Source organism: Arvicanthis niloticus, chromosome X, assembly GCF_011762505.2.
Source record: "Arvicanthis niloticus isolate mArvNil1 chromosome X, mArvNil1.pat.X, whole genome shotgun sequence".
In the NCBI taxonomy this organism is placed as follows: domain Eukaryota; kingdom Metazoa; phylum Chordata; class Mammalia; order Rodentia; family Muridae; genus Arvicanthis; species Arvicanthis niloticus.
Genome location: NC_047679.1, coordinates 60,640,038 through 60,657,603, shown reverse-complemented (window position 1 = coordinate 60,657,603; position 17,566 = coordinate 60,640,038). Strand labels below are relative to the sequence as shown.

General features: G+C 32.8%; 1 protein-coding gene across 1 annotated transcript; it reads right to left on the bottom strand.

The window, feature by feature from the left end:
* Positions 1-15,753: 15,753 nt before the first annotated feature.
* On the bottom strand, positions 15,754-17,027 carry Tent5d (terminal nucleotidyltransferase 5D). Its single transcript, XM_034486131.2, is given in 8 exon segments — positions 15,754-16,320; positions 16,323-16,577; positions 16,580-16,628; positions 16,630-16,713; positions 16,715-16,864; positions 16,866-16,954; positions 16,957-16,993; positions 16,995-17,027. Coding segments are annotated over 8 exon segments (1,158 nt in total). The 3' UTR covers positions 15,754-15,859.
* Between the last annotated feature and the right edge of the window lie 539 nt (positions 17,028-17,566).

The window sequence follows — 17,566 nt, the reverse complement described above, 5'->3', positions numbered from 1 at the left end:
GGAGATTATCATGTTAAGTGACATAGCCAGAACCCAATGACTAGTAAATACATTTTCCTTACATGTATGGAAAATATTTCAGGAAAAAATAGGCTATGAGTTTAGAAGACTGACTACTAATTATTTGGAAGGGTCAGGGGAAAAGGGGAGTTGGGAATAAAAAAGAGTTATATAAAGGATGAATACAATCAGTGTATGCTATTTGAATGCATGGAAATGTCATAACAGAGTTTTTTACTTTGTATATGCAATATATGCTTAAAATGTAGTCTTATTGAACTTGTAGTCAAAGGCATCCATATCCCAATGGTTTTCTAAGTTACAGTTTCTCAAAAATATCCCTAAAGACAAGAACTTGGATACAAGTATATCATTTGAGAAGTAATTTCAGGAGCCATGAGTAAGAAACTGGAAAAAATTAGAGAGAATGGGAGAAAAGCCTATCAAATATACACACACTTATATTGCTAGCCCTTGATCATTATGGATGATGGTTTTAATATTGCTGGAAATTTTACCAGACATATAGTTTGAAACAAGAATAAAAACAAGAAATAAGACTTGTGGCCTTAGATGAGGGATGTATGAGAGAGCCATCAAGAATCAAGTCCAATAGATAATAATTCTGAAATCAATTTTTTTCTTCAGGAAATATTAGACAATCAAAATGATATTCGCAATTAAAAGTAACAAGGTTAACACTCTGTCATTTGGACATGCAAACATATCTCCTTAAAGACAACAACACTTATAATTTCAAGTAGTATGACATAACTCCTCTATGAACAACAAAAAAAGGAACACTAAATAACTTGTATAAAATTTCAACAATCATAGTACTACTTATATATTTAACTCCAATCTGTCTTCTGAGACTCAGGCAAAACTCAATTGAGTTTGTGAGCTTTGAGCCCCTGTAAAAAAGATAAGAAAAGTTTCATATTTTTATAGTCCTAAATCAGAATAAACACCAAATTACCTAAGAGAGCAAAGCAACATGTGATGGAACAAAAATCATCATCCACTTTGATAAGTTCTTATTTCTCTTGGCCTACAGTTGTATAGTATTCTGATCTGAGATCTCAAAAGAATCAACAATTAAGCTCTATTTATAGCATTATAGGATTTATTTAATCTACTCCAAATTTGTCCAGATTCTTCTACTGGTATCAGACTTCTGATCTACATGGTCAGATAGTCACAACAATGACTTGTCTTACTAATCAATTTTCTAAGCTAGTTGGCTTCTTGGCACTAATACCTAAGATAAACAATTCATGTGATGAAAGGTTTATTTTCATACATAGTTTTAGTGTTTTCAGTTTATCATTTCCAGGAGGTTTTGGCAGAGTAGAACAGTTCACATCCTGGTGACTGGGAGGGTAAGAAAATACCTCTCATGGGAGGTTTTATCCATTCCCTCTTTCCATTCCATCTGTGTCTCCAGCCTATGGTAAGGTACTGTTTGCATTCAGGTGAGTGTCCTTTCCTCATAAGCATTTGTAGAAATGTTCTCTAGGATATACTTCAAGATATACTTTACTAATTTAGAAACTTCCCAATCCAATCAAGTTGAAAATCAAGAGGGGGAATGCCACATAAACTAAATGATATGCTAAGATAGAAATAATAAAATTGCCTTTTTAATAGACAGCTGAATTCCCTATGTATAAAATAATGAAGAATCATAAACAATAAAACCCCTTTGAAACAATAAATGATAAACAAAATATCAGGATGCAGCACAAATACTGAAAGAACAGTTATTTCTTTATATCCCACAAACATGCTAACAGGTTTGACATTTAGAAAACAAGGACATTAATAATTCCAACTAGTGCTGGCATGGATGTAGGAAAAAGGGAATCCTTACACACTGTTGCTAGGAGTATAAAGTGGTATAGTCACCATGAAAATCAGCACAGGGGTCCCCTGAAAACCTAGAAATAAAACTAGCATATGACCAAGCTATACCATGCCTGTGCATATACCCTATGACAGAGATGCAGGATACCATCATATGAGTTTTGGTCAGATAGTTGCCAGACACCCTCCCAGTAAGACATGTCCTTGCATGTTTCTTGGTTTCCTGCCAGAATTAGCTGGTAAGCTTCTACTGCTAATTATTGCACACCTTAATTGTAATATATAGAGAAAACAAGCTAGAATTAAGGTGGACATGTTCTCTTTTGTGGCTAGCATCCATGGTGCCAGAAGGTGCTATGCTGGCTGGTGGGGAAAAGGGCATCAGAGTCCTACTTACCTGTTACCCATATGAACTTTAATAGCACTCTGCCAGGCAAGATATGCCCACTTGAGCAAAGAGCCATTTTCTCATTGGATTTGAGAATGGCTCCATAAAATTAAAGCCATGTATAATATGTGGATGGGAAACTAATAAGATTTAGTTGGGGAACTTAAGCCTTATTGTTTAGTAAATTGCCCAACTGCCTTATAAATATCAATGTTTATACCCATTGTCAACTCTCAACTTCAATGAAAGAAGCTTCACTTTGTAATAATAAACAAGCGAATGCGGAAAATTATGGCTGCTCAAGGTGCGGATAACAAGTGTTGATTGAGAGTGAAATCCTAAACAAATTTATGTGACTTATACCACTTTTTCCTTCTAACGTTCAAGGAACATCATATAAAATGTGTAGAAAGGTTGAAGGAGCTAGAAGTCATGAAGAAGGACTACAAAATGCCATCTTCTGTATATAACACAGCTATTGTGATCTTGTGTCACAGCAGTTATGGTTACTTGTACTGGAGATGAAAAGGTTGTCTTGTCAACAATAAGTTGTGGATGGGGAGTTACTGGCAACTAAAAGAATCTGGAGGGAGTAAGAGGCAGGTTTTTTTTAGTTGTATAGAAACTGGTGAACCTACCCAACCTACCCAACTTCAACTGATATCAAAAATGTGGTAGGTCAGAAAAGCAAAGTATATGAATGTGGGAAAGGAACTTAAAGAAAGGAGTGAGAGTTGATACAGATGGGAAATAATGGCAATTAAAATGCATCAAAATGTAAAAAAAGTTGACTTTCAGATCTTTTGTGGAAAATGACAAAAATCAATGAGGTTCCTCAAAAATATGAATATGAGTGTTGACAGGAAGATATAATGTGTTCTAGTGTAGGCTATTATTATACTGAACTTATAGACAGCATAGAACTAATCAAAGCTACAGAAAGTTATTTTATGGATACATCTGTAGACTGCTTGGAAAGTTTACAGACAGAGGGAAAGATATTTTATAGCTAATACAATACTAAAGGAGACAAAGTCAGAGGACAGATACTACTCATTTTCTAGACATACTGCAAAGTGAATTAATGAATCTGGGACTGGTAGAATAGAAAAATAGATGAAACAAAATAGATAGCTGATAAATAGATCTTCACAAATGTAGTGAACTGATCATTGACAATGATCATTGACAATGGTAATAAGGAAACTCAGTGAAGAAAAGAATCGCTTTTAAAAATAGTGTTGAAACACGTGTATACAAACAGTGCTAGCCACAGACATTATAGTCTCCACAAAAGTTAACTCAAATCATATCACAGACCAAATGTAAAGTGCAAAACTATAAAACTTTGATATTATAACATAAGATAATTTAGAAGACATTAGATTGAGCCATCCAATATTAAATCCCTCAAAATCTTGAGGGAGGTATTTGGTATACTAGATTTAAATTAAAGAGTTGGTGAGTAAACAACATTGTCAAGAAAATGAAAGAATACGTCATCAACTGGCCGTATATACTGCTGTCTTTCAACATATATGAGTTCTCCATCCATAGATTAAACCAATCATGAATTAAATATTTTAGAAATATTATCATGAAACTGAGAAATATTTGCTTATTCTTTCTACATGATACATCATAAAAAATATTTATATAGCAATTTCATGAATGTCCATAGACCATATCAAGTATTATGCCAATTTATATAAGAGACTAAAGTATTCAGATTTTGGGAATTCATGGTGGATCTTAGAATCATTACTACCCTACAACAACTCTATGTATAAAATTATAATTAACAAAGCATTCTTATCAACCATATACAAAGTATTCTTAAAGTTCAACAATAAAAATTAGACTTTTAAAGTAAGCAAAAGAGGTGATAAGATGCCTCACAAGTAAGTTGTACAGTTGGAGAATAAATATATTAAAGATATCTAAGTTGATAAAGCACTGGAGAATTATACGTTAAATCAATAATTTATATTATTACATTATATGCATCTATCAGAATGGCAAAAATCCATCTATTGAGAATATGAAGCAAAAGGAACTCTGTCTTACTGATTATTTTATTTATTTACATTACAAATGTTATCCCCCTTCCCAGTTTTCCATCCATAAGCCTCTCCTCCCCCACCCCCTGCCTCTGAGGATTCTCACCCACCAACCCACTCCTGCCTCAGCACTCTAGCATTCCCCTATGCTGGGGCATCTAGCCTCCTCAGGACTAAGGGGTTCCCCTCCCATTGATGCTGGAAAAGCAATCCTTTGCTAAATATGCAGCTGGAGCCATGGGTCCCTCCATGTGTACTCTTTGATTGATGGTTTAGTCTCTGGGAGCTTTTTGGGGGTTGGTTGATACTGTTGTTCTTCCTAGGGGGTTGCAAACACATTCAGGTACTTCAGTCCTTCCCCTAACTCCTCCACTGGGGTCCCCAAGCTCAGTCTGATGGTTGGCTGCAAGCATCCATATCTGTATTGTTCAGTCTCTGGCAAAGCCTCTCAGAAGACAGCTATACCAGGATCCTATCAGCTAGTGCTTCTTGGAATCAGCAATACTGAGTTTGTTATCTGTATATGGAATGGATCCCTAGGTGGGGCAGTCTCTGGATGGCCTTTCCTTCAGTCTCTGCTTCATTCCTTGTGCCTGCATTTCCTTTTGACAGGAGCAATTCTAGATTATTATTTTTGAGATGGATGGGGTGGGTGGCTCCATCCCACAACCAGGGGTTATGCCTATCCACTGGATATGGTCTCTACAGGTTCTATCTCCCCCTTTTTGGGTTATTTCTGCTAATGCCATCCCTGTTGGGTCCTGTGGTACTTCCTAGTGCCTACCCCACTTCCCCATCCCCCACTGCTACACACCTCCATTCAAATTCCTGATCCTTTGTACTTCTCTTCCTTTTCCCACATCTGTTTCTGCCCTCCTTTTTCCTTTCCCCTGCTCTGTCCCTCCCAGAACCCTCCCTCCCTCTACCTCGTGAGATTATTTTCCTCCCCCTTCTGAGTAGGACTGAAGCATCCACACCTTGGTCTTCTTGGCTTTCATATGATGTTTGAGTTGTTTTGTGGGTATTTTGAGCTTTTTTTGGCTAATGTCCATATCCACTTATCAGTGCGTGCATACCATGTGTGATCTTTTGTGACTGGGTTACCTCACTCAGGATATTTTCAAATTCCATCCATTTGCCTGAAAATTTCATGAAGTTATTGTTTTTAATAGCTGAGTTACTACTCCATTGAGTAAATGCACCACATTTTCTGTATTCATTTCTCTGTTGAAGGACATCTGGATTGCTTCTAGCTATTATAAATAAGGTTGCTATGAACATAGTGAAGCATGTGTCCTTGTTATAGTTGGAGAATCTTCTGGGTATATGCCCAGGAGTGTTATAGCTGGGTCCTCAGCTAATGCTATGTCCAATTTTCTGAGGAACAGCCAGACTGATTTCTAGGGTGGTTGTACCAGCTTGCAATCTCACCAGCAATTTCCCCGAACAGAATACCAATGGTTCATGCTCTAAAACCAACAATTGACAAATGGGACCTCATAAAATTGAAAAGCTTCTGTATGGCAAAGGAAACTATCAATCGGACACTAGGGCAACACAGAGATTGGGAAAAGATCTTTACTAACCTTATATTCGATAGAGGGTAATATCCAAAATATACAAGGAACTCAAGAAGTTAGACACCAGAGAACCAAATAGCCCTACTAAAAATGGGGTACAGCGCTAAACAAAGAATTCTCAACTGAGGAATCTCGAATGGCTGAGAAGCACTCAAAGAAATATTCAAAATCCTTAGTCATTAGGGAAATGTAAATCAAAATGACCCTGAGATTCCATCTCACACCAGTCAAAATGGCTAAGATAAAAAACTCAGGTGACAGAAAATGCTGAGGAGGATTTGGAAAAAGAGCAAAAGTAACTCTAATTTATTGGTAGTGGGAATAAAAAAAAATGGCACAGCTACCTTTGCCATTGCAAATTACTTTAGAAATAAACACATACCATACCATGTAGAATCATAAGTTGTAGTATTTACTCAAATGAGTGAGAAATGTTCTCCCACAAAAGCCTCTATACAAATGTTTACAGTAGATTTATTCAAAACTGCCCAAACACAGAAAAAAATCACAATGTCCTCTAGTAAGTGACTGGATAATCTATAACACATCCAGTTAAAGGAACAACATCTCTTAACTAAAGAAGAAATTAGTTCTTTCAAGCTATGAAAAAAAAAAACGGAGAAAACTAATATATATTACTCATTGAAAGGAGCTGAACTGAAAAGCTGTATAATGAATTATTCCCACTATATAAAATTCTAACAAAGGAAAACTATGGAGACAATAAAATAATTGCCATAGGTTAGAAAGGAAAGAATGAAAGTAGAGCTGTTTTTTCCCGTGTTATTGGAAGTATTCTGCATTATAATGATGGATACATGCCATTTCACATTTGTCAAAATTCATAAAGTACACAGTATGGACACAGTATGATTTATGGACTTTAGGTTGCAATTAGTTTACAATGTTTGTTTATTGAATCTTAACAATCAATCATTCTGGTGTGTCATATTGACAGGGAGAATGGGGATACTGAAAGTAGGAATATGTAGAAAATTTATGTTTTCTTCCTAACTTTGCTATTATCTTAAACTTCTGTGAAAATGGAGTCTTTTCTAGAAGTGTTACACAGTTTGACACTATAAGATTGAATCGTTTTTCTCTCAACATTGAGAGTTTTGAAGTTATTAATTCTAAAAATGTATGCAGTCTCCCATTTCATGTTATTCCAAGAATTTATTTTGAAACCTCTTACTACACCATGTTCATTGACTGTATTTTTACTATTTTGGAGGATCTATTAGTATTTGCACATAAATATATATAGAATACTGCTCAGAGATGAGAAATCACATCAAATTTTCAAACATGTAGTTCTGAATTGTTAGAACAGATTGAGCCAATTTAACATTTTACCAGTGGGTTTCCCCCAACAAGTTTGTTGAAAGTTACTTCATATAGACACCAGATATTTTGATAGAAACCACTTCTCTAGAAATAATAAACTCGGGGGTGATATTTCAATGAATGTATATTTCTAGAGGAAAGAGTTGATCAGGGGAGTTTCAAATAACCTTTAAAATATACCCAGATATGCAATCTCTAAGAGTTAACCTTCCATTAAACCACAGATTTCCCCCATTTTATTTTAAATGTTCTCTAATGTCAATTATACTTGTTTGTTCAGCCACTGATACTCCTATCTTAGTGTGCCCAGAAAAAATGGGTTTACTAAAATATTTTGACTTTTGATTAGCCATTTTTTTTAAAAAAATTGGAAAAAATAAGTGTTTTTAAAATCAGAAAAATGGTTTTTCTCCATGAATATATTTATTGTGTCTGCCATATTTATGTATCCATGCAAGAACTGATGTGGGAGTAAAAATGTCTGCACTACAAAGCTGAAAGAAGTGTGGGATCCAATTCCCAGATATATTTATAGTCTTAAGGAAACTCCATTTTTTCTTGTCATTATAATTATAAATCTAGTGTTTTACTGTTTCTATAGAAACTTCTTATGAGTTCAGAACCAAAGATTGTACAATACACTGATTAACGTCATAGCAGGAAGCAACTAGGAAAGGATATATGTATTTGTAACAGTATTTAATATTAGGAATGATGAAAATAGAGCACTATTAATAATTTATGTTTTTACATATAACTTTACTGATAACTTTTTAAATTATTTAGTTTTTTACACTCCAGATTGTATTCCCCACACCCTGTCCACCCTCCGAATGTTCCACATCCCATACCTCCAACCCACCAACCTGTCTCCATAAGGCTGTCCGCACTCCACACTCCCCACCCCATCTGACCTCTAAACCCCCTGTGGCCTCCAGTCTATTGAGGATAAGGTGTCTCATCTCTGACAAAACACAGACCCAGCAATCCTCTACTGTATATGTGTTGGGGGCCTTATATCAGCTGGTATATGCTGCTTGGCTGGTGGTCCAGTGTTTGATAACTTTTTTTAAATGTGGGAAATTTATTAAAATTTTAATATAAAAAAGGTAATCTTCAATCAGACACTAGATAATTGTACATAATCTTGTTATCAACCAGTTTTATTTGGTGAGATATGAGAATGTATTACATATATACATGTATACTTACAAGTATATTTATGTACATCCACACAAATACATTATATAATATACATGTGTGTTTTTATTTTAATGTTGGAAATAATGTAGAAAGAACAAAAGTGTAGCAATATAATCTAATTAGAAATTATATAAGTTATTTAATGGCACCATTGTCATCTGACTTTATTAATGTTAAATAATGAAACATTGCTGCCATGCTTGATGAAATATATAAATATAATGTGTTTTTATGTATCCGGGATAGTTTCACCTGAAGGTCACAAGCAAAATATCATGGAACAGATACAAGTTTACTACTAAATTTACAGTTGTTTATACTTTGAGAGTATGGAAACTGGTATTCTTGGTAATGATTTTAAGGATTATATAAGGCAAAACTTACCTTTGTATATTAAAGGATTGAAAAACAATGAGTCATTTTGACTTTTTTCACAACCATCTAATAATTCCAAACCTTAGTCATCTAATAAGTCACATTATGTAGAGAAAATACTCTTTATTAAGGCAATTTACTGCTTCTTTTTTCCCATAATTTAATACACTACAAAGTTGCTAGATAGTTTATATGGGTACCTAAATCTCAAGCAGATGACTGTGAGGCCCCCCCCTTTTTTATTATTCCCATTACTCTTACCATTACTCATTCTTTTAATGATGGCTCTATTCAAAACCACTTGTCATTCTTATCCTTGTTTGCATATGTAGTTAACATATACAGCCTTGAAATACCACTAGGCTCTGCTAGGGTATGATGTGTGTGTGTGTGCGCGCGCGCGTGTGTGTGTGCATTAAGCATATATTATATAATTTAGGTCCATTTATCTGGCATTCTGGCGTGTAATTTTATTTATGGTCAATTATGAACTCATTAAATGCATTATAAATAATAGTAATTTGAATGGGGGGACTATAGTAAATAAAGTTTACCAATGAAAAATTCAAATGAATATGAGGGAAATAAATGAATACAAACCATTTATATACTTAGGTTTTATGGGTAGAATTTTTTATTGAATAGTGTTAATTATTTTGTCATGAATGGTGATAGTAGCTACACAAAGTCATATTATACTGTAGGCCAGTAGCTTCTCATGTCCCATATTTGTAACTTCTAATGAGAGCTGTGATTCCATATAAATTCTATGGAACAAAACTCAATGTAGTTCATTTAAAAATCCTTTGAAGTAACAGATGTAGTTGTGTTTGAAATAATAGGCATTTACCCATTTTGCAGCTGGTGCACTGCTGCATGTTTCACAGTCATTTTATTTCAAAACTCATTTTGATTTAATAACATCTATACTATATATCTACCAACTTTACAAACTCACAAAGCAAAGGATACAAGTATAAGAGCTATGTAGTGAACAATAAAACATACATTTATACTATTATCAGAATCAAAAATAGTTTCCACAAAAGATACTTCACTCTTCATATATTAACTTTTTGTCAAACATCAAAATACATTTCCAGAAATGTAATACAAGTCTCAAAATTGTATAACATCATAAAAAACTATTCTTATTTAACATACATTCAACATTAAAGCGCATATTCACAGTTTACCAGACTTTAGGCATTTCAACATTTTTAAATATGCCACTTCTGAAATAGTCCTGAAAAATTTATTTACAGAATTATGGTAAGTTATTACAACATTTCAAAAGGTATACACTAAGAGATTAAAAGTGGTGATATGAACTATAAAAATAGAAAAGGCACCTTAAATGTTATAAAGCTCTATTTATATTGCCTGCTTTCCTAAGACAAAGCACAAACAATTCAGTGTTTAAAAATCATTCTTCTTGATGTAGTCGAGAATGCTATCAGCATCTTTTCTTAGACCTGGGCAACTACAGTTACATGGTTTTATTTATTTTTCAGTTTAGCCACAATTTCTATCACTGACATTTTTTCTTAATGTTAAAAAGTTGGGTTTGAATTAACTGACTGTTGACACATGTCTTGAAGAGAAATACTTATGGATACAAATGCTTAGTTTTGAAGTGAGATGTTCTAACTTCACTTCTAATTAGATGAATTTACTGAAATGATATTGTGAGTTTTTTGTTGTATTCAATAGTCATTTTGGATCTTGACAGGGAAGATACTATCCGGTAGTGTAGCCCATAAGTAATGAAGATTAATCTTTTACTGTTCGTTATATATTTCCACATTTATATTCTGGATTATCTGAGCATTTGTCTTTTTTGTTTTTCAGGCCATGAAATTCCCTTAACAACAAGGAGAATTTTAAAGAAAAAATGCTTTGTGCTTGTTAATAGTTTTGAACTATAAAAAAAGTTACTAACATTCAGTTCATGTAATCTAAATAGAGACTAGGCAAAGTTTAGCAAGTATGTCCAAGCTGCCAAAGAGAATGCTACTTTGTTAAACCCAGTGGCAGCGTTTTCTAGATTTATATGACCTGTTTTAAAATAGCAGGAGGTCTTCACTCAAAGAAGTAAGTTTTTGCACTATCACCTATAAAATTGCAAACATAGCCATAAAACAATATAACCTAACTCTACTGGGCTGATATCTGGATATATGGAAATTGTATATTTTATATACTTTTAGACAGTTCTTTTTGATCTTAAAAATTTAGTGATTTGATTGTTAGTTTTTAATATAACTACACTAAGAAATCTCCCCCAAATTTTAACATCACAAAACATTGTGTACAATGGCTCTGAATCTGTCTTACTAAAAAAGTTAGCTTATAAATCATACTCATCTAGACATTAAAGCCAACTGACTGATTTATGCCTATTGGTGTAGATTGTAAAAATTCTTCAAAAATCAAAAAGTTAACATATATTTGCAGAATCATAGCCTCTGATTTAGTATTGTTAACATATTGTAGGCAAGAGAAATCTTGAAAATCAGAGAGCCCAAAATTGGGTTCTATACAATGCATACAGTGAAGTTACTTTTCTAGAATGAAGCATCTACCAACACACTCTTATTAAATTAACAGTTCCAGACACCCTCCTTACTAGGATTTAATCTTTCACAAAATAAACATTAAAAACTCACTCCTACTTTAAATTTTTCTATCCTGTCAATGAGAAAAACAGAAGTGCCAATTAGAAAATGAAGAAAATGTGGAAGAGAAATGGGATGAATTAAAACCTTGCTCTTCAGTAGGATAACTGTAAATAACACGAATGTACTGTGTATTTCCAAAAGCTAGAAGATGTTCCACTTCCCACTATAAAGGAGGACATATGTTTGAGGAAATACATGTAATAATCAGATTTAAATATTAGCAATGTCTACATGTATCAAACACATGATAGTTTATTAATATTAATAATGTTTTATATGTCTTAAAGATATATTTTAAATAAAGATAACATCAAAACCTTGCTCCAGCAAAATGTATATATGCTCCATTTTTTGGATGTTGTCAAGATTACCATGAGAAGTACATCTCTTCTGCAAGTAGTTTCCTTGTTTTAATAAACAGTCACAGAGCCCTCAATGTGACAAAATCATATAATGTCACATATATAGTTTTTTGGTACACAGATTTGGTATTATATAGAAGGGTATCTTGCTTTTGACATTAAAGGTTACTTGAATGCTTTTGAAAGAAGATAATTTTACTCTTGAAACCAGTTTTAACTTATATTCCCAAGTTATCGAGCAAATCAGAAATAATTTTATTTGATGGTCAAAACCACAGTTCAATAGTTAGTAAACAACAGGTATTTTGGAGTTTACTGTCAGAAAAAACATTGAATTTTGATAGGTCAGGACACCAAAGGTGCCTTTAATTTCTTAAATCTGTAAAGAAGGTAAGTTATGAAGAAACACTTATGCTCAAGCAAGTCATCTATATGGCTTAAATAAAATTTCAATTTACTATTTTCTTTGTTCAAATACCTGTTAATATGGGTTGTATTGACTCTAATTTTATTGGTGGAAGGCAGTAAAAACTTTAAATCCCTTTAAAATAAAAATGTAAATATCAATGTTTACCTAATATTACTTTTCATGTTTAAAATATTTGGATAAGAGTAATATAAATATACAGGAATTCCATTTTAATTGTGAATTTACAAGTTATGGATTTGGAATTAAGCCTTCATTTTATGTAGAAACCTTTCAAGCTCTATTACAGTAAAAATAAAATGGTCAGGTACTGTATTAGTATGCTCATATGTATTAAAATGCTTATACTGATCTGCAACATCATTTTTCTGAAATGAGTCTGTCCTACTCATTATCTATAGAACTCTCAAAACCCTTAATCAAGAATCCAATCACAAACTTCTGGGTTCTGTAATTAAGCCTAAGGTATAAGAAAGGTATATTATGGGTCATATCTGTAAAGTATAGTGGGTTAGTTAGCATTCTAGAAAGAATACTTCATTACTCTAGAATTATGTAATAAATCACCAAGTTAATTGAATTGATATTAACCCATAATTATAAATTTTGGATAATTTTGGGGAGTCGCTACTCATAATGTACTGTTTCTCTTAATGATGTCATTTTATTCATTTACAGGGGTTAATGATTTTGTTCTTAGGGATTTGTATGTTTATCTATGTGGTACTCCTTTTATAGGACAGGGAAGTTTGTCTGTTGAAAGAGGTGTATAAACTATATGCATAAAATATCATATATAAAACATTCGTTGTATTTTCAATGTATACATTTATAAAAATGAGCTTTATTTTAATTAATTCAAATCATCTCAATCTTTCCATAAGAAAACAAAGTAAAACAAAATGTGTCATGTTCAAATACCCTAGGTGATATAAGATTGTTTTTTAAGTAGTGTATACTCCAGTTGATATGCTATCACCCCAAATAAAACATGCCTTTCTTTTAAAGCTGTAGATTAGTGACCATCAAAAGACTATTTTAGGGTTTAAAATTTTATATACCCTATTATATCTTTTATAGCATATATACATTTGTAGAATATAAGACTATTCTAGTTTTAAAAAGATATGTGTTTGGGGCTGAAACCAAATTAATTCAACTGATAGAAATATTCAAAATAAACCCCCCCTTTTTTAACGTTGATTAGATTACTGGGGTAAAAAATAAAAATAACTTCCAGAATAAAACTTGCTACTGGATTTTATCACAGGTTAGAATAGTCAAGGGCAATATGGTGTATATCTTGTAATTCAATGGCAAATGCTGGAATGGGGTTTTAAAAATAACTTAATGACTTCTATGAGTGACTTCAGGTAAAAAAAAAAAGTTTGGTACCTGTTTACCTACAAAAAAACCTCCCACCTAGTAAACTAATGAACATAATAGATTAGTACTGCTTTTAAGCCAGTTACACTCGTACTGGAGACATGCTACTGAATACATCATATTTTTCTTGCTAGTAGGCAATAAAGGAAGGCTTAACATGGTGATGTTTTTTAGAGAAACAAAGTTATAAGTAACAAGCTAAAGCTTTTTCTTCCATGGTATCATTTCTGTTCAACATGTTTGCATTCTCTAACCTGAGAAAATATATACATATACATATACATATACTTGTTGAACTTTTCCCACAAGAAATCAAAACACTTAAAATGTAAGAAGAAAGCATGTGCCTTTTGAGCCATTTTCCCTACATTACAACTTGGGGCTTTAGGAAAATAACATGTAATAACTGCTTCTTAAAATAACATGTAATAATTCCTTCTTAGTAAATAAAGAGTTTGGAGCAAATACCAGTAAAAAGCAGTGGGATGGCAGATGTGATAAGATGCTCCCAAACACCATCAAAATTCTATTATTGAAGAACTATGGGAAATACTGAACCTTTAGCAACCATACCACTAACACAATCCTTTTATTCTCAAATAACCCTGCTGTATCTTTTAGAATTATTTTTGTTACCGATGAGTACCTTCAGTTTTATGTATATGTAATCTCACTTTCTAAAAAGAAATGTTTATGTGTTAAGAAACAAAGAATGATCATTTGTTTTAGCTAATATAAGATACAAATAGATACAGTGATACAATTTCTTAATTCAGTATTTAATAAATTTTATTTTAATTCTACCTGAAAGGGTAAATCCAAATATTTTAGTGCCTTGGGATTTTGTATTGTACATGTAATCATTTAAACACACCAATGCCCAGTGATGTATGTCAGAAATATTGGTTTCTTGAAAATTCCATAGAAATTATACTATTCTATTCAATAGTATAATACTGAGAAGAGACTTTAAATACAGTCTGTAGATAGCACATTTCAAGATTTTGATTGCTGGTTCTTGTTGTGCTAGAAAAATATTTAAGTTTTCCAATGGCCTTATTGACATTCACTTAGAATAGCTTGCTATTATCATCCCATATAACAGCTCTTTTCATCGTATGAAGAAAATTCAATTTAAACCACACTGATAGATTTGCTAGTGGATATCTGATGTACTGAATAGATATTAAGAATAATGGCAAATATATGCAATACTGAAAAAAGTGTGGTATTAACTGAAATCTAACATTGAAGAACATACTAGAAACAAATCTTTGGTGGTGGAAAAATATCCTTCATTTAGTGATCAGTGCTTTCAATGTCTAATGATGAACATTTCCAGATGTATTAGGATATTGATCAAACTAACAAAAAATATTAAGTGTCATGCCTGAAATCTCTAATTTTCTGTCTTCGGTGGTGCTGTTTTTCTTGTCTGTTCCATTTAGTTTTATCTTAAAAGATGATGATAGAATAGTTTCATGTTCAGAATTGGTTTTTTCCATTTCAACTTAATTATATGCCAAAAATCCCTGCATAATAAGTCATGGTCTTTGTTGTTCGGCTGAAAGAAACTTTTTGATCCACAGATTAGTTAAATTATTACAATATAAAGTTTAAATTCCTGTTTTGTAGAATATTCTTCGAAGTGGTCCTTTAAATTTTAGCAGCATTTGAAGCCAACAAATTATATTGGGAAACACAGGCTTATAATAAATTGTTTTAACATCATTTAGAATTATTGTGAATTATTGAAGTCACATACTTTCAATTTATGAACAAAAATTCAGGTTATTATTTGCGAAGAAAAAATCAGTGTAAGCAGAAACTAATTGTAAATAAAAATGTTGTAATATATCTTCATTACACTTCATTTTAAAACATGTGAAGTGTTCTTTCATACATTAGCCAAATATGTAGGCAAGTTATACTGGTGTGTCAGTAAGATTTGAAAAATCATTTCAAGTGTTCTACTACATTTGAAATATTTTACAGTTACAATATTCAGTGATCGTGTTAAAATGTCAGTTTGGAGATGATACCTATCTACTATGAGTATTGAAGCTTCAATTGGTGAAAAATAGTTGGCAACTACACAAAAATAGATCTTAACGTTTTATACAACTTGGAAAATTGCTTTGCAGAGGTGTTTAAGCAAAACTCGTGATATGTGTATATTTTACATCATACCATTTTGCACAGGGAACGGCACCGCATGGCATGGCTGGAAATAAACCAGTGTGGCCCAGATGCTACATAATAACTAGGGTACCCTCCCTCAAGAACTAAGTATGGAGCAGGTTGATAAAAGCAAGTTACATTGTCTGTATTGGGTAAAATATTCTGTTCTCCAAGTACTTTCAAAGCCAAAAGGGTGATCATATTAAGGGTCTGCCTTCGTTCATATCCCATGAGGCAGACAGTGCTTTGGTTCACAACTCCATGCAAAGTCATAAGGTAGTCATACTTGCTTTTTTCTTCACCTATGAAATGGTTCCGGAGGTACGATTCAATTTTCTTTTGTTGTTCTGCTACATCAGGAAAATCAATGAAAAATCTAGAACACATGTAACGTTCCAAAGTCTTAATTTCTGTTTGAGAAGCTGGTTTGAAGTCACGAACCAACAAATTGCTGTATTTCAAAGGCCACCACCTCTGATCTCTTCAGGTTTTCTGGTAGATATTAGCTTGTATTTCAAATGTATCATTGCTTCTTGAAAGTCTCCGTACATACTTTCAGCCACCACAACAGGACAGGATTCTTTGGTTAGCTTGGCATTTGGATCACTATAAAAATCTAACATGGAATCCAAAAAAATTTGAAAAGAATCTACACTAAATTCAAATTGTCGTCTGAGTGAATTCACAAATTTTAGTTCTACATTCTTCCCAGTGTTATTGAAAGGGAGATGAGGCTCCAACGATCATTGTTACTGCAAATTTTTACCATTTTCTTGCACATAGGCATCTTTCATGGTTTTTAGGGTAATCTTTTCTTTTTTAACACCTTTTGGTAAAAGTCAAGTAGACAGCCCTAAAAACTGCATCCTTAACTACCTGAAATTCTTGATCACTTGGTAGATCAACACCAAAAATAATGTCCAAATCTTTATAGCTGATTCCATTATGGCTTGCGAGTATGTAACTTGCTGTAGAGCCATTCAATCTTGTATCTTTAACAATAATGCCCCTGCTTTATGAGTTGGTCTTTCACAACATGAACAATATCTTTTGGTTTTACCTCCAGTGTGGGGAAATTGCCCCTTCCATGAATGGGATTACTTCATCTAACACACGATCCAGTGTTACAATGTGATCCCCAAGTGAGATTGCTGAATCTAATATCCGACATTGTGAAGTCAATAAAACAACTAGGGGACAAGGAAAAATATTAAGAGAAAATGTCAGCATCTTCAAGCTAATATACACTTAAAGCACATAAAAAATGTTCAAACAGACTTATCCAAATATAGTAAATACTTTATAAACAAAGAAAATACTAGAAAGTTATTAATAGATGTAATCATACTGAAATATGAAAAACTAAAGATAAAAATGATCCTAAGACATTTTGGCTCGTTACTGAATGCAAACATGTTCCCAGGGATTAACTGCAGTTATATAATTCATAAAATAAAAATAGAGTTCTTTTCTCTTTTTTCTCACATAAATATAGAAATGATGGGGTTTGGTCATATAAATACTACTTATAAGAGAATCATAGTACAACACTGAGGTTGACTGTCAATAACTTACATTGAGATTGGATAGCATGTACAAAATGGAATATAAAATGATATATTTATTCCACAAATATAAAAGCATTCGCAAATACATTATTGAGCTTTGTATACTTCATCACTCTCATTTTAAATACCACTTCAGTAATAT